General features: G+C 34.5%; 1 protein-coding gene and 3 long non-coding RNA genes across 4 annotated transcripts in view; 2 read left to right on the forward strand and 2 right to left on the reverse strand.

Annotated features, from left to right (window-relative positions):
* Positions 1-9,252: 9,252 nt before the first annotated feature.
* On the forward strand, positions 9,253-12,394 carry LOC147759970 (uncharacterized). Its single transcript, XR_015331166.1, has 3 exons — positions 9,253-9,505; positions 10,409-10,538; positions 11,249-12,394. It is a non-coding gene; the product is annotated as an uncharacterized LOC147759970 (long non-coding RNA).
* On the reverse strand, positions 12,395-15,369 carry LOC147759971 (uncharacterized). Its single transcript, XR_015331167.1, has 3 exons — positions 13,922-15,369; positions 13,423-13,478; positions 12,395-12,904 (listed from the first exon to the last, which is right to left on the reverse strand). It is a non-coding gene; the product is annotated as an uncharacterized LOC147759971 (long non-coding RNA).
* Positions 15,370-15,479: 110 nt separating this feature from the next.
* LOC147759972 (uncharacterized) overlaps positions 15,480-23,998 on the reverse strand; it is a 35,060-nt gene continuing 26,541 nt past the window's right edge. The window contains exons 5-13 of the mRNA XM_086995634.1: positions 21,361-21,393; positions 20,628-20,660; positions 20,182-20,216; positions 19,388-19,435; positions 18,473-18,493; positions 17,796-17,828; positions 17,095-17,127; positions 16,437-16,463; positions 15,480-15,547 (exon numbers count right to left, since the gene is read on the reverse strand). Coding sequence (XP_086851760.1) covers positions 15,480-15,547; positions 16,437-16,463; positions 17,095-17,127; positions 17,796-17,828; positions 18,473-18,493; positions 19,388-19,435; positions 20,182-20,216; positions 20,628-20,660; positions 21,361-21,393 — 331 coding nt within the window. The remainder of the gene's footprint in view (positions 15,548-16,436; positions 16,464-17,094; positions 17,128-17,795; positions 17,829-18,472; positions 18,494-19,387; positions 19,436-20,181; positions 20,217-20,627; positions 20,661-21,360; positions 21,394-23,998) is intronic.
* LOC147759973 (uncharacterized) lies at positions 21,955-23,997 on the forward strand. Its single transcript, XR_015331178.1, has 2 exons — positions 21,955-22,795; positions 23,119-23,997. It is a non-coding gene; the product is annotated as an uncharacterized LOC147759973 (long non-coding RNA).

Here is a 23,998-nt window from a genome sequence, read left to right on the forward strand (position 1 = left end):
TATACAATCCCCGTATATAATTTGGAACATATAGATGACATTCCGAACGAGTCTATTACCTTCATTATTGATGACTCGCTCTTTTTTTAAACTCTTTTAATGGAAATTAAAGGCGCGACTATATCTCCTACAGAAATAAGCAAGCCTGTAAACTCGAAAATGGTTTGGAAAACTCGATAAATGAACTGGAAACTAATCCTCAATCCCAAGATATTTCAGATCTATTGGAAGCAAAAAAGACAGAATTGAAAAACATCAGACAGAAGAAACTAAAAGGTATCCTTTTGCGAGCAAAAGCAAGGTGGGTGGAAGAAGGCGAGAAGCCGACAAAATACTTCTGTTTTCTAGAATCTAGACATTACGTGAACAAAACTATACAAAATCGAGAACTGCAAGACGGTTCTGTTATTTTTGATCAAAAGGAAATACTTAATGAAGCTAAATTATGTTATGAACGTCTGTATTCCTCAAAAAAAGAATTTGTAGAAAAAACTGATCTTCGAGTCCTTCTTGACCAATTAAACGTGCCTAAATTAAATGATACCGAAAAAGAACTGCTACAGGGAGAAATCTCCAAGACAGAACTTCTTACAGTCCTAAAGAAAATGAAGAATAACAAATCTCCGGGTTCCGACGGTTTTACAACTGAGTTTTACAAATTTTTTTGGTCAGACTTGAAAGAATTTATGATCAGAACGGTAAATGAAGTATTTCGTAAAGAAAGGTTACCAACTAGCCAGAAACTCGGCATTATTACTTGTATCCCGAAAGGGGACAAGAATAGAAAATTTTTACAAAATTGGCGACCTATAACATTATTAAATGTATTTTATAAACTAATATCCGGATGTATAGCTGAACGAATGAAAACTGTATTAGACAAACTAATTTCCCCCTTCTCAATCTGGGTTTTAAGCTGGCCGCTATATAGGAGAAAACACACGGTTGATATATGACCTAATGCACATCACGGAAAAACGAAATATTCCAGGCTTGCTTGTTTTGATTGATTTTGAAAAAGGTTTTCGATTCGGTTGACTGGGATTTTATAATTAATGTACTGGACTTCTTCAATTTTGGTGACGCAATTAAAAAATGGTTCGGAAGACTAAATTTCGACTGCAGCGCCTCCATTAGTCAGTGCGGTCATTTATCTGAATACTTCAGAATCTCAAGAGGATGCCGTCAGGGTGACCCCCTCTCCCCATACATTTTTATTTTATGTGCTGAAATACTTTCGTTACTGATCAAGAATAATAGTGATATTACTGGTATAGAGATAGAGAATACAGAATTTAGAATATCAGGATATGCTGACGACACTACCCTCATTCTCAACGGCAGCAGACTCTCATTTCTTGCAGCATTTAATACACTTGATTTCTTTTCAAAAATGTCAGGTTTGGCGATAAATAAGAGTAAGACTAAACTAATTTGGATTGGCGCAAAAAAGTTTAGCAAGGAGGTTTTTCACCATGTAAGTTGGAAGATGAATTGGGTTTATGACAGTTTTAATTTGTTAGGTATTGAATTTACATTGAATTTGCAGGATATGATAAAAATTAATTTTGAACAATACATCGTAAAAATTAAAAGAATGTTGCAACAATGGGAAAGGAGACCTTTGACGCCCATTGGCAAAATCACTGTACTGAAAACCCTTGTTGTACCCATGTTAAACCACCTATTCATTTCCCTTCCCAATCCAGATGAAACATTCATGAAAATACTAAACACAATGTTCTTTCAATTTATATGGGGCAAAAAGACGGAAAAAGTGAAAAGGAGTGTAATAACTGGTAACTATGATCAAGGTGGTCTTAAGATGTTAGATTTATTTGACTTTATTGCTTCTCTTAAATGTACTTGGATTAGACGAATTTATCAGACAGACAACATATATGCTCCACTTCTCCAAGCTATTTTTGATCGAGATGGAATAAGTTATATATTTGCTTTTGGGAATGCGTATTTAGACAAGCTTATTAAGGATTGTAGTAACTGTTTTTGGAAAGATGTTCTGGTTTCCTGGAAATTAGTGATAACACGCTTACTAGAAAGAAAAAATATAATATCTGTGGAGCCGATTTGGTATAATGATACTTTTAAGATTGGGGGCAAGCCTGTGTTTATAAGAAAATGGTTTAACAAAGGCGTCAAAACTTGTTGGCGATTTTCTTGAAAATAACAGAATTTTTACAAAGGAAGAATTTGAACAAAAAATTAGCCTACAAAACTGTGGTGCGCTTACATTTTATGGTATACGAAATTCTATTAAGCACAGGCTTATGAATAAAACACTTAACGATGTCCTTGAGATCACCTCTCACCCTTTTTTGCCTCAAGCAATAGAGCTTCTTATCAAACATAGTACAGGCTGTAGAGACTTTTACCAAACTCTCTACAAGCCAGCTACACGAATGATAAATGAAAAAAAAAAAAAAAATGGAATGCAAAGTCAAATTTTGATGTACATTGGAAAGATGTCTATAAGAACTGTTTCGAAACAACAAAGAACACTAAACTGCAGTGGTTCCAATACCGCATAATACATAGGCTCCTGCCTGTTAAATCATATCTAAAAACTATAGGGATTGAGAATGATGACGTTTGTTCTCTTTGTGGTGTTGCCATGGAAGATATTCCGCATACTTTCTTCCAATGCGCGTATAGTAAAAAAATTTGGGAAGAACTGAAAGCTTAAATCTTTAACAGTACGAATAAAAACATTACCTTTAATGAAAAATGCATCCTTTTCGGCTATCCAACAAACCCAAACAGCCCAATTAATTTTGTTATTCTATGTACGAAATTTTATATTTACAAAAGTTTCAAAAAGAAAGAATGTATGCGTCTTTCTTCACTCATAAATTACATAAAGGATCAATTTATAATAGAAAGATTCAATGCATTAAAAAAGCTAAATTTAACAAACTTTGAAAAAAAATGGGAAAATTGGTCAGACATGTTTGAATTTAATTAGCTTCAGCAAAGTAATATATTGCACTTTTTTTTCTTGTTTAATAATATATTGTAGTGATGGATGAATACATTGTGGTATCGATCTTTATTATTATTATTATTATTATTATTATTATTATTATTACACCTATTGTTCATGAGATTATAAACCTATATTCGTGTGTGTGAGAGAGAGAGTGTGTGTAAGAGAGAGAGTGAGTGTGCAGTGTGCATTTACCATACTTGGGTATATGTACTTTCTTATACTGAAATTTTCAATTAAAAAAAAAATTAATAAAACTGTTGAGGCTCAAATTTTTTCATGAGTGTTTAACTATACCATGTCTACAAATCATTCACCAAATACCAATTTCTTTCTCTAAACAATATTTTTAAAAAAGATTTTGGTTTTAATTTATAAAAAATCCGTAAAATATGACCTCTTGTGACCTTTGACCTATTATCAATGACCCTTGACTTACTGTCATGCATAAATGATTTATGAAATTAATTGTCCCATCCCTTACCTCCAAAAAGATATATAAGACATTGATATATCTCTAACCATATTGATGTAGCAAGGATTTTCTTTCCCCTACCCCAACTTTCAGAGATGGCATATTTTGGTGATTAGGTTCACATTCTTTTACATAATTTTCTGAAATAAGACAGCTGAGGCTCCAAACTTTGCTCATAAGCATAAGACTATACCATCTTTACAAATCATTCACCAAATACCATATTCTTACTTAAATAATGATTTTAAAAAAACTTTTTTCTTTTAATTTATGAAAAATCCCCAAAAATGATCTCCTGTGACCTTTGACCCATTATCAATGACCCTTGACTAATTGTCATGCATTCAGGACTTTTGAAATAAATTGTCCCATCCCTTGCCTCCATAAGGATATACAATTTATTGATATACCTGTTACCATATAGATAAAGTAAGTACTTTCTCTCCCCTACCCCCATCTTGAAAAAGTCCTTGCTGCTGCAGGGGTGAGGTTATATAAGGTGTAATAGCACACAAAAAGCTACCAGTATGAGAAGGCTATCACACATTTTTGGACACTAAAAATCACTATGAGAATTCGACCCTTTTTTGGTACCAATGGCTGAAAATCAGGGGTCTCGCTCATGGACTAAAAACATCATGTACATAAATCAAATTTTACCCAGAGTGGACCTTTTCCTAGCAAAAGGGGCGGTTCTTTCTAACCCCCCGAACCTCCCCCGGATACGGGCCTGTGAAGTATCTGGATTCAGGTTTGATTATAGTACTCTTGGGTTCTAAATCTCAGTGACTGTAACTGTTTTTGATTTGGAATTGATGCGCCGGTAGCACGTGCTAGATACATGTAGGTAAGAGACGCAGATTTTGGTTTTCTGCTGGGCGCATATTTTGCTCCTACCCAGATTTCTGCCCTGCAGAGATTTGAGTGGTATCTTAATTTCCGTCAATGGGGAACTTGGTGCTTTAGCTTCTGTCGCTACTATATAGGGGGGGGGGGGAACCAAGGTTAATGTTTAGTACTGTAGAGGAGCGGAGTAGAAGAATGGTTGTTTTACAGTTAGTTTTAGATTTATGCAATTAGGGCCTTATATAGTTTAGATTGAAGTTTGGACAAGAACATTTTCAGTCGTTAGAAAAAAATGAAGAAGACTTACAACTGATAGATAGTTGCATCATTCGTTTTATTTCATTTTCCGATTGTGTTCCGAACAATTACATAAAGAAACACAACAATACCTTAGTCGTACTAGAGGCGGAATGAACCAGTATTCTAGCTGAATATTTCAAAAACTCAAACGATGGTATGCTCTGTGCCGTAAGTGAATATCCCATTGTTATATAGGCTTAAACTTTTAAAATAAGCCTTGAATGTGATTCACTTACTAAGAAAATTTAATTAAAACCCATGTATTTATATACTTTGAAGCTGAACTTTTATAACGAGTCTGAGTCACTTACTTATTGACATCCGCTGTCGCTTGCGTGTCAGCCTCCTGGTTGAACTCCTAAACGATGTTAAAAGTTCTTAACGTTAAATACTATAGTGAAAATGAAAACATTTCCTTGTCCTTGAAATATATTAAACATGAAGCAATAAATGCACGCCACCCCCAGTTAGATCCCATTTGTTCTGGTAGTACATAACGGTGGTTGTATTATCAACCAGCCGATGAACTTGTGTGGAATCGAAGCCGTGTAATCCTTTGTCAGTTCCAAATACAGACTTGACATTTAATATGGAATATTTCAGTTTCGAAGGTATACCTAGGTAAAAATACGTTCTTTTTTCAAATAACTCCAATCTCATATAAGATTTGTGAATGTAAAAGTGTGCAGTCAGGTGTGTCACTACCAATTAACTGACTTTCATGCCTGTAGCGCTGCTGCATTATGTAATGTGCAGTGATGTAATTGGGTAGTGTTCCTTTGGGCTGATCAAAGCTTGGCTTAGGCAAAGCTTGGTTCTGTCAAAAAAGTATCCATATTTCGGCAACTACTGCATAGAAGAATTTGAAATTTTGCATGCAAGCGGTCAGTTTTGCAGTGCGTAAGATGAGTCAAGTAGTGCATTACACATTTGTTAATCTAAGGCAGAATGGCGCGAAAAAGCCAGACATAACCAGACAGATCATAGCGCCAAACGGAAAGGTTCCCACAGTTTTATAGAGTAATGCCCAGACTGATGTACCTACACAGAGGTCACCCCCAGTGTATCAAAATTTTACCTACAGGGTACAGGACCCACTGTCTATCGGGATACGCTGCTGCAACTAAACAAAAAACATTTAGTCCGTTCAGAACGAGGGGTAAATTGCCACTAAAATGCGTTTTTCAAAGCCCTTAGCGAACACCAAACTGGTTTTAGCAGGTAAGAACACCAAATGACCTCCGAGGTACCCACTGTATACAGCAAAACATCGTCGTCTGTTTCTCTCATGAATTGGGGGCCATGAACGATTCTGGGTAGAACACTGAAACTGCGTGGCTTTCTTTATTGAGGTCAGATTTCACCTGTACCGCCCAATTAGTCAAAACAGAGTTTACAGATATCCAGAAGAGGCCTACGACGAAGCATATGCCGGGTCTAAAGTGACAAGGGTGATTGACAGCGTCAATATTTGGAGTAGATTCCACATTGGTGCCAAAACACCAATATTAGTCATCGACGAAAACCTGAACCAGATCAAATAAAGGAATAATCTCGGAACCACTTGACTATCATTTGATAGGGGGCACCTTAGGAACAAGTCTAAGTTGCACGATGAGGTTGATGGTTCACACAGAGCACTATTAATAGCAGATAACTTACAGAACCAAGGGAATGAGCAGCTACCCTGGTCATCAAAATCGCCACATTTGAACCACATAGACAATATTTCGGTAGACCATTATTCACCAATCAACTGCCTACATGTCCTACAACAAAACTGGACCAGATTGGACAATTTTAGACCGATGCCTGGAATGCTATTCCAGATTGAACTCTAAAAACCTACCCCCAAGAAATGCCTTGCCGCTTGAGAGCGCTGGCAACAGCCACGAAGAGGCCAGGCGTAACATCGAGCATTACTGTGACTAGCAACTGACATGAGGGTCTTTTGTGGAGCGTATTACCCTTTTACAGACGATAATTTGGAAAATATGGAGATCCAAAATATCTCTTTCAATGGGAGTCGTATGACATAGAACAGGCAATGTGTTTTTGTTTGCTTCTCTGGCGAATTCCATTAATGAACTGATGTCACAATGACATCAAAGAGATAATTTAAAGTTATTAAAACACGATATTAATCCTTATTTTCATTTATCAGTCAGCAAAATAAGAAAAAACTGATAAAAAATTATTTCGAAAAAAATATTCCATATTAAATGTCAAGTCTGTAGTTTGAAATGACAGAAAAAGTGTCTTTTGCATTCATTTCTAACAAAATCATCTAGCATTAGCTAATTATTTTTTCATAGATGCAATATTCCCTATGCATATCAAAGCCGTCGAATAAATGCACCTGCTACCAGCTGTCAGTGTTTTAGAGAAGGTGATCATGTACTGTAACTATCGCTTACGTAATTTATAAAGGAAAATAACTGCTACTTTTGAAATATACTCTTTTCTATTTATTTACTTAACTTATTTGATTTATTGGTTATACTGCATTTTATACTTTTTTGGTACTGCGTCTATGCCATCCCTAATAGTAAATAATTATAATTTTCAATAATTTCAGTCGCTGCAATGTCTTCAAGTTGGAACAATAGCAGCTGTGGATTGACTGGTTCAACAGTACCACTTAGCATGATTGAACTAGAATATTTGACAGCTCTTAGTAGGTTTTGTAAAAATAAAGATAAAAAACGGGTATATCAATTGTTGCCTTAAAAAATTATGAAAATAAACAAAAAAAAATCAATTCTATATTGAAAATGTAATTTGCTGTTTCTAAGATAGTTGTAACGGTAAAATTCATAATACAAAATTATTCAATAAATTAAAAAAAATCATTCGGAGGTGGTGCTGCTGATGAAAATGATATATCAAGTGACAGCCCAGCAGCAAAACAGCAACAACATCACCACCAACAACAACAACAGCTAGTACCAGGGGCCGGTTTCACAAAGCAGTAGTTAGTTAGCGATCGTTAGTTAGCCTCTCGCTAGTTATATTGCCGTTTCACGAAGCAGTCGCTAGTTCTCTCGCTCGTTATTGTCTCGTTGTTGCCTTGGATATTTAACAACTGGTCAGACCAGTCGCTAGCTCTAGAGTTTCATCGTACGCATGCGTAATGAGTGAAATAAAAAGGTTGCTTAGTTACCGTTGTCTGTTGTTTGTCTTTGTAAACAATATGGTGGCTACTTTTCTTGCTGTCCGTACCGCCAAACGGCAACGTAGACTACGACGTTTTCATGAAAGGCAGCATCTATTAGAATATACACACGATGATGCAATTTACGAGAGGTTGCGCCTAGCTGTGACAAAAAGAGCGGCAAAAAGGTGGTGGAGATCCTTTACGACGACCTCAAAGCAGACGTACTTATGCATTTTCAGCCACCAAAAATTGGAGAGTTGGTGCTTTCGTAACACTTTTACGCAAGAGTTCCACTTGCGGCAGACGGTTTCGACACTACGGTGAGTAACGAGAGAACTAACGACCGAACTTTACGACTGAACGTAGCGATGAGTTAACGACTGCTTCGTGAAACACCCCTCGAAAATCGCTAAGTTTGCTCGTTAGCGAGGTAGTTCAGTAGTTAGTTGTTCTAACTAACTACTGCTTTGTGAAACCGGCCCCAGGACTGCTGTTACAAAGCCATCCACAACAACATCATGCACAGTAGTAGCAGAGGCAGTATAAAAAGTACGTGTGCGGAATAAAAACTGAACATTAACATATTAATAGAAAATATCACAGTTTAGCAAATATTGCAAAATTAAATTTGTTTGAAAGGCATATTTTTTCATTCTCATTGTAAATATTTATTCACAAAAAAAAAAAAAAAAAACAACAAAAAAAAAAAAAAAAAAAAACAAAACAAAACAAAAAAAAAACAAAACATTTTCATGAAGCATGCGCAATATGTTCTATTATATATGCAGTGTAGGAAGTAGAAAGAGGACTATGCATAGCAAGTTATTGCATTTCATTATAATTTTTAAGAGCTTTTGGGTATTTTAAGTTATGCATTTATGTTTTCAACATTTGCATTATCGGTAAAGTCACTTTATCATTTTCTTTAGGCATTTTTATATGTGATATTATTTGCTACTATGGAGAAATGAATAACCTTAAGTTTTCTTTCACAGAGTAAAATTTGCGCTCTCTAGACCAGTCCTGTGATTGCGTAACAGAATATTTTAACAAATGTACGTTAACAATAATTTCAGTTTTTGAACATGTTGAAACTTTTATTAACAATAAAAACAAATAATGCCAATCCTTGTCGGAACGCTCAACAACCCAGAAAGATAAATATGCAATGATTGAGGTAAACACAACATCACTTAAAAGGACACAAAAGAGGATTTTCGCGCCAAAATTGATTTATCCTGATTTATCCCGAGGTTAACACTACTTTTCCGCGATTTACCAACCTTTAATCTATCATTCCCGGCACTCGCCATCGCTCTGTAACATTTTTGGAAAATACAATAAAAAGAAAACCTCCGCTTAAGCGGAGGTTTACCAACAACCACCTCCATTTTCATCATTGAGCTCTCTAGACTTCCGGACATCGCGAGATTCTCGTATTGCGACCTAGTTAAAACTAGTTCAAGCTGCCGGGAAAGCACATGGAATGGCTGAATTAGTTGAGACTCCATCGAAGAAGGGAAGAAAGATAACAAAAAGAAAAAGGAAACACCCTTTACAAAAGTCAACACCAGAAAAATAAAATGCGCCTAAAACAGTGTATCAGCAAATGTACGACAGGCAAACAATAAACACCGGCGAGGAAGAAGGCAGATGAAAACCTGCTTGCATGGATGGCCATGGATACGAAGGATCGTCTGGCCGCGAAGTATTTACTGGATTTGTGAGTACCATTTACAATTATGTTTGAGATAAGACACCAGTAAAAATATTTATTAAGCTCAGATATTAATGCTTATTTACGTGTGTTCGTTGTATTTCTTAACGATTGTCAGGCTCGTCTGTCAAAATATGCCATGAAATTGTAACTAATACTGGTATGAGTGGTATCGATGACAGAAATTGCAAGTGTGCTCATATGTCGACTCTGACAGGGTTTGGGTTAGTTTATAGAGCAAAGAAAGTTTAAATAAAAACTGACATGGTGGGAGATACTAGTCTCATTACATGTACATTACAATGACCAGGGCGAATTTTTGACTTACCGAGGGCACATTTCTTGTGCCTCTAACATCTAGGCATACCACAGTAATTAAGACATATGACCAAGATGCTATTTCTTTAGGCATCTAAATCCCAAAATGAATGTGCAGAAGCTGTTATTGTATCTAAGTTTAACTCATTGTTAAATGGCATGTCAACTATAATTGAAAATATCTTTGAGTAGTATTTTGATTTTATATTTTAAAGACAATTTGTCTCCTTTTTACATTAAAAATAAATAAATCAGAAAGGGGATATTGCATGTTTATGTTTGGTACATCTCTCTAATGTATTAAATAGTCCAGAGTAATAATTTAGATCATACAGTTTTAACTTTAGAGTCGAACCAGTATTTCGGAGATTAAACCAATATGAAGTGATCAAAAAACTTCAAAATTAAGTTGTAGTTAATATAGTGCAGTTGAAGATGACAGTCTAGATAATTTAAGGTGATCATATTGAGAAAAATGGCATTTATACTTATTTCAGTTGAGTTTTATACTTATTTCAGTTATGTTTTTACATGAGTTTTCTCAAACTTGATTATCTTATTTTATGTACTGTTGCTTTTTTTTGGTTGCAGTATCAAGGTAACTTTTTCCTATGGGATGCCTGACCTGGAAGAAGTGCAGATGGAAGAGGAGGAAGATGCTGAAGAAGAGGGAATTAAAGGATCCTGATGATCCAACATGGGACTAAAACATGTCTTTAGAGTAAGCAGAATTTTAATAAGCTGATATTCACTCCTCATATATTAGGCATTATAGGTGCATGATTTCTCTTTTATCAATTTTTTTTCCAAATTGGCGACACATAATGTAAACATAATGCAAGACTCTATTTCCTCCGTCAACTGAAACGAGCTAAGCTTTACCAAAGTATTGTGCACTCAATTCTAGAATATGCCTGCCCTGTGTGGCATCCAGGACTAACTATAGAGCAATGCAAACTCTAAGAGACTGACCAAACTCGTGCTTTGAAGATTATTTTCCCTGACCTACACTATGATGAAACCCTGAAACTGGCAAATATGTGTACTTTAGATAAACGAAGAGATCTGTGCAAAACTTTCTTTTACAAAAAAACTGAATCCTCTGACAAACTGAATCACATCTTTATTGATCAATCCAATCGTCTTTTAAGATCAAACAATAGTAACAAAGTGCCACAATTTAAGACCGACATATTCTGATGCTCTTTTATTTTGTATGCACTTTTAAATTTCCAATAGTATTATGTTGTCTTTTATCCTAAGTACAATAATTTTAAAGTTCAATTAGCAGTCTTTTAACTCAGTTTTATTCAAGCAAATATTCACTTTATTTTCATTATAATTTTCTTAACACTATGTACAACTTCAACCCACTGGGTTGCAATCTTAATAAATTATTATTATTATTATTATTTTGATTTGCTTTTTTAGACCTTAAGGTTATGAGCAACTGCCAGTATGATGTCCTGAAGAAGAGTTTTTTACATGGAAGAGGAACTCCATGGCTCTCCACCAAAATACGAGGAACTTTTCTTGAGGGTCCAAAGCGGGGATGAGTTGGATAGTGAGAGACTTTTCCTGACTTTCAAGTGCTGCTTACAGGATATATTAAGTGAACTCATCTTGCCACTGTGACAAAAGCATAATCTGTTGACTTCAAACCATCTAGCACTGGCATTTATGCTATAATGCAGACAGATTGGAAGTCAAGGTGGTCTTTCCTCCCAAACCTAAGTCATATGCCTGATATTGAGAAGAAACCATTTTGGTCCAGCATTTACTTCATAAATCTAAATGGCATCAAATGTATTATGGAATATGGTACTGGTGGCATATTGTGACTTCAACATGATTTTAAACCAGTGTGTGGTCAGATTTTGTAAGATCACCAGTTGCGGAGTTTTGAGACTTTGTTACAGCATAAAATTCTGTATTTGGCAAATGACTGTATGTCATTTCTTTTAAGACCTACAGAATGGATTGAGTGAACACTTGTGCCTGTATTCAATTCTCCACTCAGCCATCATTTAGAATTCATGCAGGGAAGCCATGCCTGTATTTTTAAAAGAAATATTTAAAGCTTTCTATTTATTCCCTGCACATCTTGGAAAAGTATGTGAATATCTTACCGATGAAACAATTTATGTTTGTGTAAGTCGGGTTAGTCCCTTGTTATGACACATCCCTTTGCATTGAGACTTTTGTGTCAGCTCACATGAGTCAACACACTGACAGAGAGGGGGATAATTTGTTGATCTACAATGCTCATGGGTCTGCATGTACATCAGACTCTTAACATGATAGCCCGGCTGTTAATAAGTCTCTCTCTCAAAAATGTTACCATACTAAAATGTGTACTGCACAATGTGAAAGTTTGTGAATGCTTGAATGGAAGGCTTCTTTATAAAGAGAGCATTAATAAGTATGAAAATAATTATGCATTCTAGCTTCCAAAATCTGTATATGTCTTATTCATTACATGTGACAGGTAATAATAAAGATGATTTGGCCAAATTCCAAACTTATGTAGCAAACTTTGTTTATTCTTGTATTTTTTCCAAATATAAATAAAAGATGTTTCAATATTTGAACTTTTATTTCATTCATAATCTCTACCCAGTTAATGCTACATTGTTACTGCAGCTTATGCTTTGTACATAACAATATGTTAATTAATAATAACAGTTGGATAATACATATTGTTAATTTACTAAAGGTCTAGTTCTTATAAAAACATGTTCGACATTAAATTATATTCTAAAAAAGTTTTCAAGAATTGCATTAGAATTGAATCTTTGGATGTATGTGGCAAAATTATAAAACTATTGAAGAGTTGACAATGCCCAGAAAATAAAGTCCTTGAGGCTCTCGCTGATCTCAGTCTTGTCACTTTAAATACATGTACATGGGCATTATAATATAAAACCTTTCACTCGGTTTTGGTAAAAGGTGGTGGATCATGTGGTCATCAATGCAAATTTTTTGTAGCAGTCTTTTACACAACTTGTCCCGCCGACATTGAAGTGATGCAGTATTGTAAGATTGGAGTGCTTCCTGGTATGAGTTTTCCAGATAAAACTTGAGGCACTGTAATAGTAGAATTTCATAAAATGGTTATAAAGAAAAAATGTATTGATATTATCATAATAGCACTATTCTTTAACAAAAATCAACAAATTAGAGGGCATGATCACTACATGATAATCAGCTTTAAATAAAGAAGCAAGTCTGATTATGGCAAAAAAAAAAAAATAATAATAATAATTTAAATATCTGTAGCTGCATTAGATCATGAAGGCCACAAGAAGAAATAACATAATTACACATGGTTTCAAAGAACTGATGTAAAAAAAAATCACACTAATATTTCCAACTTGGGATAAGAATTTTGACTAGCTAATTTACTACAGTATAGTGCTAAACCATACCAAATGGCACTGTTAGCCCTCTAAAATACCAAAAATTTTAAGCGGGCCCAGAGCTCCGCGGCAACTAAAGGGGGGGGGGGGGGCGGCTTTGCATCCGCGAACCCCCCCCCCCCCCCCCTTCAAATAATCCTGGATCCGCCCCTGTTACCTGCTGTACTGCTAAAATTATTAACATACCTGATCTCTCCACTCGTGCTTGAAGGGGTGTATCACCCAATTCCTCCTCTGAAAGGCTAAAAAATTCATTCCTTATAATCATATTCATTGACAATATTATTAAATTTACAAATAAGTTAACGTAGTTACGTGTCGTACAAAGAACACCCCCTAACCCCACTAGTACTCGGGTTACATTGTATATCTCATGGGATTCCCCTGCGAGAATATGGTGTGAGGTTAGTCTGTAAGTACTGGTAGATGACCACGTTGAGCAGAAAAGGGTATTCCTCCTGCTTTACAGAACTATACACCTCAGGGGTAAAGTGCACTATCTCGCTTCATATAACTAGTAGTACGTACCCAGTGCGAGTGATTTGGCTGCGAGTGCGTTACCCGAGGAAACGTTAATTATTAGCAGTTATCTACCGTACGCTTTTTAACTTCCTCTGTCAGATATTTTGATTTCCACTGCCATCTTCCCATTTGAAAGTACTTTTGGTAAATATAACTCGCTTACCTGCAAAGATTCGGTGAGCAATTCCTCTTCTCCTTCACGTCCACGTTCACCTTCGAAACGACATGCTATCTGCATTGTTTACATCTCGTATTTGAGTCGAGAAGCCGCGTTATTTCAAACTGTGTCAAGATGGCTGACGCCCGGGGTTCGAAAGTGGACGGTGAATATGATTCTTTTTTTCGATATTGATTAAGGCCATTTACCTGCCATTTTATGCTTTACCCATAGCAATTGTTCTCAGATAAGTTAAAAAAGAAGCAATCCATGCACTAAAAAGGCGTTTTTAATCCTCTTTTTTGTCCCTTTAACACCAGACAAGATGGCGCTTACTGCATGTAAAAACTAAAATTCCTAAGTACAATGACTTGAAAGTGTTTTCCTTGGTGTGACACCAGCCACTTGGTTAGGAAATAATATAAACACGAATAAATATTCATTTAACACTATATAACGTAAATGACTTAGTTCTTTATAGAGATCATAAATCGTACGTAATTTTGATTAAATTATGTTTGTCATAGCATATTTGGCTAAAGCCCTCTATTTTCCACTTTGTGAAGTCTATGCTTATGAATAATGACTATAAATATTAAGTCGTACTTTACGCAGGAGGAAACAGACTAGTGCATAATTGATATCTATATCTTAGTCATGTATACAATACTTTTACTATCATACTAGCGCACGATCAGTGCTGTGAGCAGTTGACTCGGTAAAAAGATTGTCATTTTTTACTGATTATGAAATTCTGGATATGTATGTGTCATGATGGTGCATATCTGTATATGTGGTTTTATTGCTATTATTATTTTTTATTGCTATTTTTGTTTCTTTTAGTATTATAATATTTTACTATTTATTTGTTTTATAGGGGCAAATGCAGTCTGCAAAATGCTAATTTCCACATACTGGTAAGCTAGTGCACAATATCAGTAAAAAGGTCATACTTATCCTTTTGAATGGCGCAATAATAAATAATTCTAAAACAGAAGTAATGTGTCTTGTATTCTCGCAGCTAACAGCAGAAATAAAAAAAAATAAGTAATAAAAAAACGGTATTATTTTATCAGGCCCTATAGTAAACAATGGCTTTGTACCCCATATGTAAAGGAACTGAAGGAACAGTATAACACTGCATTTGACACTCGTAATGCAACCCAGAAAATGTATCGGAGATGTATTAACAAATACTCAAGTAATTATGTACTTCATGTAATAATTGTGATGTATGTTCCGCAAGTATTATGGCTATTATTTACATTACACTATTTTACATATATCATATTTACCCAATAATATAGGTATAACGGAAGATAAAATATTTAAATCTTTAGAAATCTAGTTTAAATATATGCACCATTTGTTATACATTTGTGTGGTTTGTAACCTGACATGCCTAAAATATATTGCTTATACTGTTGTTAAACACTGGTGTGGGCATAATATCTGGTTGAAATGATGGTACTTGGAACATCAGATGTCTCTAAATCACAATTATGGATAGTAGCACATAGTCTCTGAAGTGTGACGCCATGTCTTCGATTATATCTAGTTCAAGTTAACACCACATGCTTTCTTTGGGTGTATCTGGTCCCTCACCCGACACTTCCTCCGAGTATTTCTGGTCTGTAAAATAAAAAACTCAAAGGCGTTTTAACATATTACAATTTAAGCTTACCCCATAAATATGTGAAAAAATATATGGTTAAATTATCATGTTTATATGTGGAGTTGTCACTTGTCTTGAGATGTAGACAACAATATTCTGAAACAAATTCTAGAAGGTTTTATATTATTCTTCTTAACGCATGACCGTAAAAATAAAATATTGATAATCTGAAAACAAAATTTGACAGCGTAGCGTGGGTATGTATCATAAATGCTTTAAATTTTACGTAATACTTTTTAATACTTAAGATAAAGGACATGTATTGCAGTAGTACTAGCAGTAATGGTTGTTGTAGTGAAAGTTGCGCGCGTTGAAAGGATTATGCGAGCGATAACAGATAATTGCACTACGGATATTTTAGGTTGCTACTCGTTTGAAACATGGTTGCCAAATACAAGACCACTATTGAGGACGCTAGGGGTGTTTGGTGATTTATTTTTTATATTCGTGTCGCCTACTTTAATCAACGATGAATTTACTAACCTTCAGGTGGCTCTTTACTGTTAGAGCTATCCCCTTAAAGAAACGAAATCTAAGTGCATGTATGATAACCCTTCCAAATAAAATGGTTCCAGAATTTGAATTATCTACTAAAGATAATGTCGTGTTTCAAAAAGATAATTGCGCCAGAAATAGTTTGATGAAAAACATTATTTTAATACATCATCCTTTATCTCATATGTTAAATATAACTGGAGAAGAGACATTGTGAACGTAGACATCCATTACATGTCGTGTACAAAACACACACACACTACGCTCTAAACAAATGTCTATTTAATCACAAATATTAAAATGGCCTCCAACTTTTTTCTACATGTCTTTTAAAACAAGGTGAATAATTACCTTTAGCATTTGCAGTCGAAGTGACCCCTTAAAGAAATAAAATAAAGTGCATTGATGATATGTCCATTGATATGTATAGATAAGTATAGTATTTTGGTTCCATAAAGTTAAGTTTGATAAACTCGCCTAGTTTCATATTTCCAAACACCTTACGTTATATTACATACTAACATGCCAACAAGTGGTTCAGAGCTCAAATTGAAATTCAAGCCACACACATTTTTTAAATTATAAAGTCATGTACCCCCCCCCCCCACAAGACCACTGACGATATACAACATAACGCATGCCGTTTATTTTTCTACACACATCTCTTTAACGTTTTTCATTGAACAAAGGGGAGTACGTACCTCGGTCTGGATCATACATATCACCACCTTTAAGAAATAAAAATGTGCTGATATTCAAGTTACGATGATGATATACATATAAAATTGCAATTGATTACAATGTACTGATAAACAGCATTTAAAATTATATATTGCAAAGGCTACACTGCAAGGACCAGTTGTCACAGTTGTAGTCTTAGCACTGAAAGTTCCACGCGCATTGTATCTATATTTCAAATTGTAAACGGTTGTTACGGATGATTTGAATATTTGGTGGGTCTGTTTTTATAATCGTTACCGCCTCGTAAACAAACGCTGGGACTACTCACCTTTAGATGGCTCTCCCCTGGTCGAGTTACCCCCTTAAAGAAAAGAAAAATAAAGTGCATTAATTAAAACCCCATCAAAAAAATCTTTCCACAGTGAGTAAAGTAAAGTTTTTAAACTCTACTAAAGTCCTTTCATATATCCAAATGCCTTAAACTTTCAAAGATTTTTGTTTTTGTGTTATGTTGATTCGTTATGCCGTTCTTGAGAACCATTGAAGTATCAACCGGATCTTTGTCTCACAAAAATCTATTTATCTTAATAATATTTCAGTAAACCTCGGGAAAATTTCACCTTTTGATAACTTTCCATTGGTCCTTTTTCTCTAAATGAAGCGCAAACATCCAAATTAGGATTTTTCTAAATCAATCTACAAACCTTTTCTTTAAACATTAAACATATTTTACAAATCACAGGTAATCAAATACAACTGTATCTCATTTGCCACACCTGTGAGTGTCATAATATACAAATATACAAACATACATGCCATACAAACAAAAATATGATTTTGGTTCCTGGCGATGTGTTAAGTTTATTGTATATTGCAGGTTTAACACTGCCTGTCCAAGATTTGCCACTTAAAGGGGTAGTATGTACTACTGAATTGGCTTTATCAGAAGTGAATTAAATTATTCATAATATAGTATTGCTAGTGCTAGTGATTCCAAACCCTTTTCATTAATCAAAGAGGGATACTTACCTTTGGGTGAAGGAGCACCGTTCGCATTAGCACCTTTAACAAGAGAAAAGTGTTCATATTCATATTAAGATAATGATATAATATAAACTTGTAATTGTTTACAACACTGTAATAGTGAAACAAAGTAAAATCAAGGGCAATAATGATGAACACAAACCATGCTATATGGTTAACATGACGTTGCCACAAATATTAGTCATTGACGGTGCAATTATATGCTACAATTCATTCATGGTTTCACTGTTGACAGAAAAAACCCGAATCATTATAAAAATAATCATATATAAAAGACTCACCACACCTACAACGCCATAAAACATTATTTTTTTAAAACAGGCAAAACATTTTCCCTCAAACAGAGAGGATACCTCAGGTTTCAGTTGTTACTTATCCAAAAAAGAGGATAATATCCATACCGCATGATATTAATTGAGGCAAATTATCCGGCTAGTCCAAAATTGTCTGAGGTTGAGATTAAGACGTTTTGCTTTACCACGTCATTTTAAGAAATAATTGATTCATACTCATGGTTGTTGTTCTTCTTGATAATTAAAACAGTCACTCAAACATATTCTATAATAAAAAATATACTGGTTCCTTAAATGACAGTTTAGCAAGCTGGCCATACTTCATATGTTCAAAATATTATACTGCATGAAAAAAGGGATTGCACTAACCTTTCTTTCTTTCTTTCCACACTAGAACAAAAAAGAAAACATGTACATATGCAATCATAGTGATGAGAGAATAAAGTATTGTAATTGGTTTAAATATTATATAAATAATGAGTAGCACTGATCCAAAGCTGATTATAAACTTAAATGCAAAATATGTCAAGTTGTATGTATCGTTGTATATACCCACTGCCTTGTTCGCCGTATTTGTTTTAAAATAGTGCTGCCTTGATCCTAGAACAATCTTTCCGCAATAAAATTATACATATGTATATATCAATGTCACGTTTTACCTACCAAGACACTTTGATATTAACGATTTCCTTTCCCTACCCCCTGTTTTCGAAAATTAAACAAAATCCCCTACAGTTGGTGTTTATATCACTGAATACTCTCTCAAACGATTAATAAACATTTGTAATGAAGATGAAATTTATCAAAAATATCCAAGACCCCTATTCTCAACTCACATTATGCGAATCTATCCGACTTCATTTTTTTCCTAAAATGGTTTAAATTCGTCTTCATTTGGCCTTTGAGCACAATTTAATAGGGCGTGGGTCAATGATGCGTAACTTCCATTACTTAATATATGTGTAGAAATCCCTTCAACTGTACAATGATGTAATAACCATTAAAACAGGTTATTTAGAATGATTTCCTCACTCTACCCCTTTTTAACATTTTGGTTTATGAAAGTTTAATATGATTGAACAGCATTTGGACGTTGGAAAATTAGTTATGTAACATTTCATATCCTTCCTGCTATGACCAAACAATCAACAAACTGGCTAAACATGGTTTCAAAATGTGGGAAATAAACAGAAATATGTATGAAAGATCAAATTATCTGCAGTTGGGTTAGTCATCAACATTTTTCATAAACTATCCTTTGACATGCTACAGAAGTTTACTTACAGAAATACGATAATATCGCTATGATGATAAGTGCCACGATCGGAATAACTAGAAATAAAGAAACAAAGGAACATTAGGACATTTTACTTTCAAAATCATTCATCTAATGGAACCACATATGTTACAATGAATGGAAGTCAAATATACCCTATGCAGTCAGTTGTACAAATAGGGCCACTATGTAAATGATTTAGAACATCTCATGCACTGTTTATGGAGTTAGAATTGTAACGTGTTTCCTTATTTACTTGAGGACTAAATAGAAACATTTGAATCTCTAAGTTTGCATATCAGATAAAAGGAAAGTTTGGCCTCTTTGCAACCCCACAAGTGATATTTGTGCACAATTGTTGGTAAATAGTAACTTTTGCTGACTCGTCGCATCATAATTTTTAGGATGATGAGTCTCATTGAATATTTGATATATAATTTTTATCCCTAAGGCCATAACATTTAATACAGGCAACAATTTGCTACATTGTTATTATTGTTAAAACGATTAGGATACAGGGGTTATATAATAAAAGCGGCCTGGTTTGGCCAAATCACGAACAAACAATATTCCTTGTTACCTTCTTTCTTGCTATGAATGAGACTATAAAAGTTTGTGGTACACTAAGATGGAGGAGACATAAAGGATTGATATGTCGTCATTTATCGTTATTTATCACTCCAAAAAGAAGCTTTATACCATGGCTGGCACTTAGATATGATTACGCTCTTGTATGACGCATACAGTGGACAACTAGTGGTATTTCTATTACTGATGAGCTTTCTTGCATTGGTAAACATACCCCAAACAGCTGTTTTATAACCATTACCACCGTCGCTGAAAATATAAAAGATATGTTAGTAGACATGAAATCAGGGATATTCCCTACATTGAATTTCCCTCTTTCAAACACACACACACATCTTTGACGTTTTTTCTTTTGCCATATAAGCAGAATGTATAAAGCATACAAAGACATTTTTGAGAGAACAGTTTCATTAGCTCTGTGTGTATCAATTCAAATTATTGTTTTTTCTTTTTATCAAGAGCTTGCAGAATATGTGGGTATTACCTCCAATATTTCTGTGACTGTCAGTCACCATCATCAGTGATTATAGGCAATTGACCTGGATTTTCATTCCAGGTGAAATGACCCTAGTCATTTACTCTCTGATGATGGTGACTGACAGTTAGGTATGCTTTTTACATGGAATTAATACAATACAATTACTTTAAATATATATTTACCTTGATGTTGAGTCGCTTTCTGGCGGTGGTGCACTGAAAAATATATTTTTAAAATCACACACAAAAAGGTAAGTTAAGGAATAAACGGCGTGGATGCTAGATGAACACATATATAAAAACATTAAAGACAATTAACCAATACATGGACAAGACCTCCCACACCTCTTTCAAATGCACACATTTTGATGTTTTTCCCTTTTCCATATAGGAAGAATGTATAAAGTTAGCATAGACATGGATGTCACCAAACAGTGGTTGACAAATGTGGGAGCTACAACTGCATCCTGCCCAAGTGCACCACACACTTTGTTTTTTTTTTTTTTTTTTCAGAATGATCGATAATACAACATGTCGACTCCAGCCAGTAAAATTTCATTTTCTTTTTCACTGGGGATAGCATACCTTACGCTTATATCTTCCAAATGATGCAGTATGTTTGATAACTATGTGTACGCATTCTACTCCACGCTATTTCAAGCTCAATCTAATTACCATTTATATCAACAAAAATATTAAAAAGAAGAGTAAATCTATAAATAAGCATTTTATTGACTGTGTTCCTGGGGTGCTGTTCGAAATGTGCATGCTGAAATAAATCATCAAATTCTAAAAAAATATAAGTGTATAAATATGCACATCTGACTTCTTAAATACCTTTACAATCCATATGGTAAGGACGCCCAACTTTTGAAATAGAATTAATACAATACAATTACTATGAATATATATTTACCTTGATATTGCGTCACTCCCTGGCGGTGGTACACTGAAATATATTTTTTAAATTAGAAATTACATACAGTTAAGCATAATAACAATATTTTACAACAAATAATATCTTGTCATTATTTCTCTTCAAAACTGACATACAGAATGTGATATATATATATATATATATATATATATATATATATATATATATATATATATATATATATATATATATATATATATATATATCATTATGTATGTCATTTTAGAATGTCTTATATATATATATACTGTTTTTTTTGTCTCAAATTACCACTTTGATAATATATTAAGTGCCATTTCACGAGAGAATCAACCAAATAGCGGCAAGGTGGGGGTCAACAGATTCAACCCAAATTTTCTGTGTTTGATAACTGTTACAAAAGATGTTGAAAGCACACTTTAAAAAAATTCTGAAAATTCTGGAAAAAATAGATATTGCCATCTGAAATTTGGGGGTCCTGACCACACAAAATATCGTAACAAAAGTAGTGGAAGTTTGCTTGTAAATTCCATGAAGGATTTGACATTTCAGTCGTAACTATTCCCTTTTTCTAAGGATCCATGCAAAGACCTTTCGGATGATATGTGACTAAATTGTCAATCACGTTGCTATAGTAACGAAATTGGCCCGTGAAAAGAGGGTACAAAATCAAGGTAAAAAATCAGCACTCGCCGATTGGCAAATTTAGCCTAACACGGCGTCAAATTTGAATAAAATAAGGCAATTTTTGAACAGTTAAGGACTTGAGCTTTGTAATTACGCAATAAAAAATACTGCACCTCGTCAGGATACGTTGGGGTGGACGTCTAGAATGAGGGGTGTGAGCGGTGAGTTACGCGGTTGTTCATTTCTATGGTACTGTTGAAATACGCCTGGTTTTTATTAATCGTACTTTTTGCTTATGTTAACACAAATGACAATACTCTAAATAGTTTTCCGAATGATTAGCGTCGTTGTAATTGGTTTCAAGACCAAGAAAATAGTTCGAAACTTACGTCCATAACTCTGCGTGCTTCCTCACAATCAACATGGCGGAAAGATGTGGACGTCGGTGTGAGAAGACAATATTTTTGATGCAGAAAAGGGAGCATGCGGACTTAAACCTGTCTACAAATATCAGACGAGTTGTATCTTGCTTCGGGAGTGAACCAGACATGTTGAGAATCATTTACGAAATCTGAATGTGCTTCGCGTCCAGGGTCAAATCAGGGATGATAGGGAGCACATTCTTCAGACGCTCCGAGTGTGAGCTACTGAGCCTAACGGTATATTTCGACTAGGGACGGAATAGACTCAATCCAGAGAGTGCCAACACCCACTTCACACAAAGAAAGGAAAACCCTTTGCTAACCAAGCGACTGGTGTCTAGATTTCAAAGATTTGTTTGCCCTACTCACTAGGCCTAGGGTATGAGGTAAATAAGATTCTGTGCCATGCCTTAGATTCATCATCCTTTATATGTCTTATTAGTTTTACTGAAAAAAAAAAAAAAACCTTCATTCTGCTTATTATATGCGTTTCTCTTTGAAAAATATTGTTGTTTAGTATTCCAATCAATGTTTGTTTCAATATCATTGATGTTTGTTGTGATAATTCTAGAGCTTGAAATGTGGATTTTATCATAGCTAGATAGGACCCTGCTAATAAAAAGCCTTTCATCTGGGTAAATTTTATAGTTTCCAGAAAATTATAAGCAAGGATATATATATAAAATTATATTTTCATTTTGTTTTTCAGATTAACTGAGTGGAGAAAGCCAGTTAGAACTGGGTTGCAGTTATATTTCTGCTAGATAAATCTGTCTGCCAGCTGAAAACTAACATGGATAGCTTTGGAGAAATATTAGTTTAGATGTTGTTGGGTACTATCACTGTGCTCCAACATTTTGTCCATAATAATACCAGCTTTATCTGAACAGACAGGCTTCTTTGTTCAGCACAAGCAGGAGAGGACAAATGTGAACAAAAATTGCTCCCCATAAGTCTCATAAGAAAGGATGAATAAAAAACAAAGAAGAAACTGTTAAACAAGGATGCATAACTGAGTGTTCAGCAAATCATTGGTTATTTTTCATGTTTTTAAAATCTGTTTATCTGTGGAGTTGGATCGACCTATGTGAGATAATATTTCATTGGGAACAAGCCATATGGCTGATGCAGAATGTTATATAAGCATGCAATGTCAGCATCCCCTTTAAAAATATACATAATGCTCTACAGTGTATCCATTGTAAACTATTACATTTTTATCTTTGGAGCAAGGTGGTACTTTTTATGTTACTTTTCATTTTTAAAAATTATTATTGAAGCACTCATTTCAGGTGCATGATACCTGTTTTTATTCATTTCCATTTCTCATTCAAAGAAAATCAGATTGCTTAAAGATAATGATATATATTTTATTGTAATTTTGAAAATTAAAAAAAAAGCACCAAAAAAATACACTGTACAACCTTTTATTAGACTAAAAACGTCTTGCACAAATATATATAAAGTAGCAGATTTATGTGTTTAGTTGTTCTTGAATCTGCACTTTCATAACAGGCTATCAGTGTGTTAATGGTACTGCTTTCCTCATCTGCTTTCTGAATATCTCTCCATACAGCTTCTTCCTGACC

This window comes from Lingula anatina, chromosome 9, assembly GCF_051362555.1.
Source record: "Lingula anatina isolate TDL-2025a chromosome 9, LinAna3.0, whole genome shotgun sequence".
Classification (NCBI taxonomy): Eukaryota; Metazoa; Brachiopoda; class Lingulata; order Lingulida; family Lingulidae; genus Lingula; species Lingula anatina.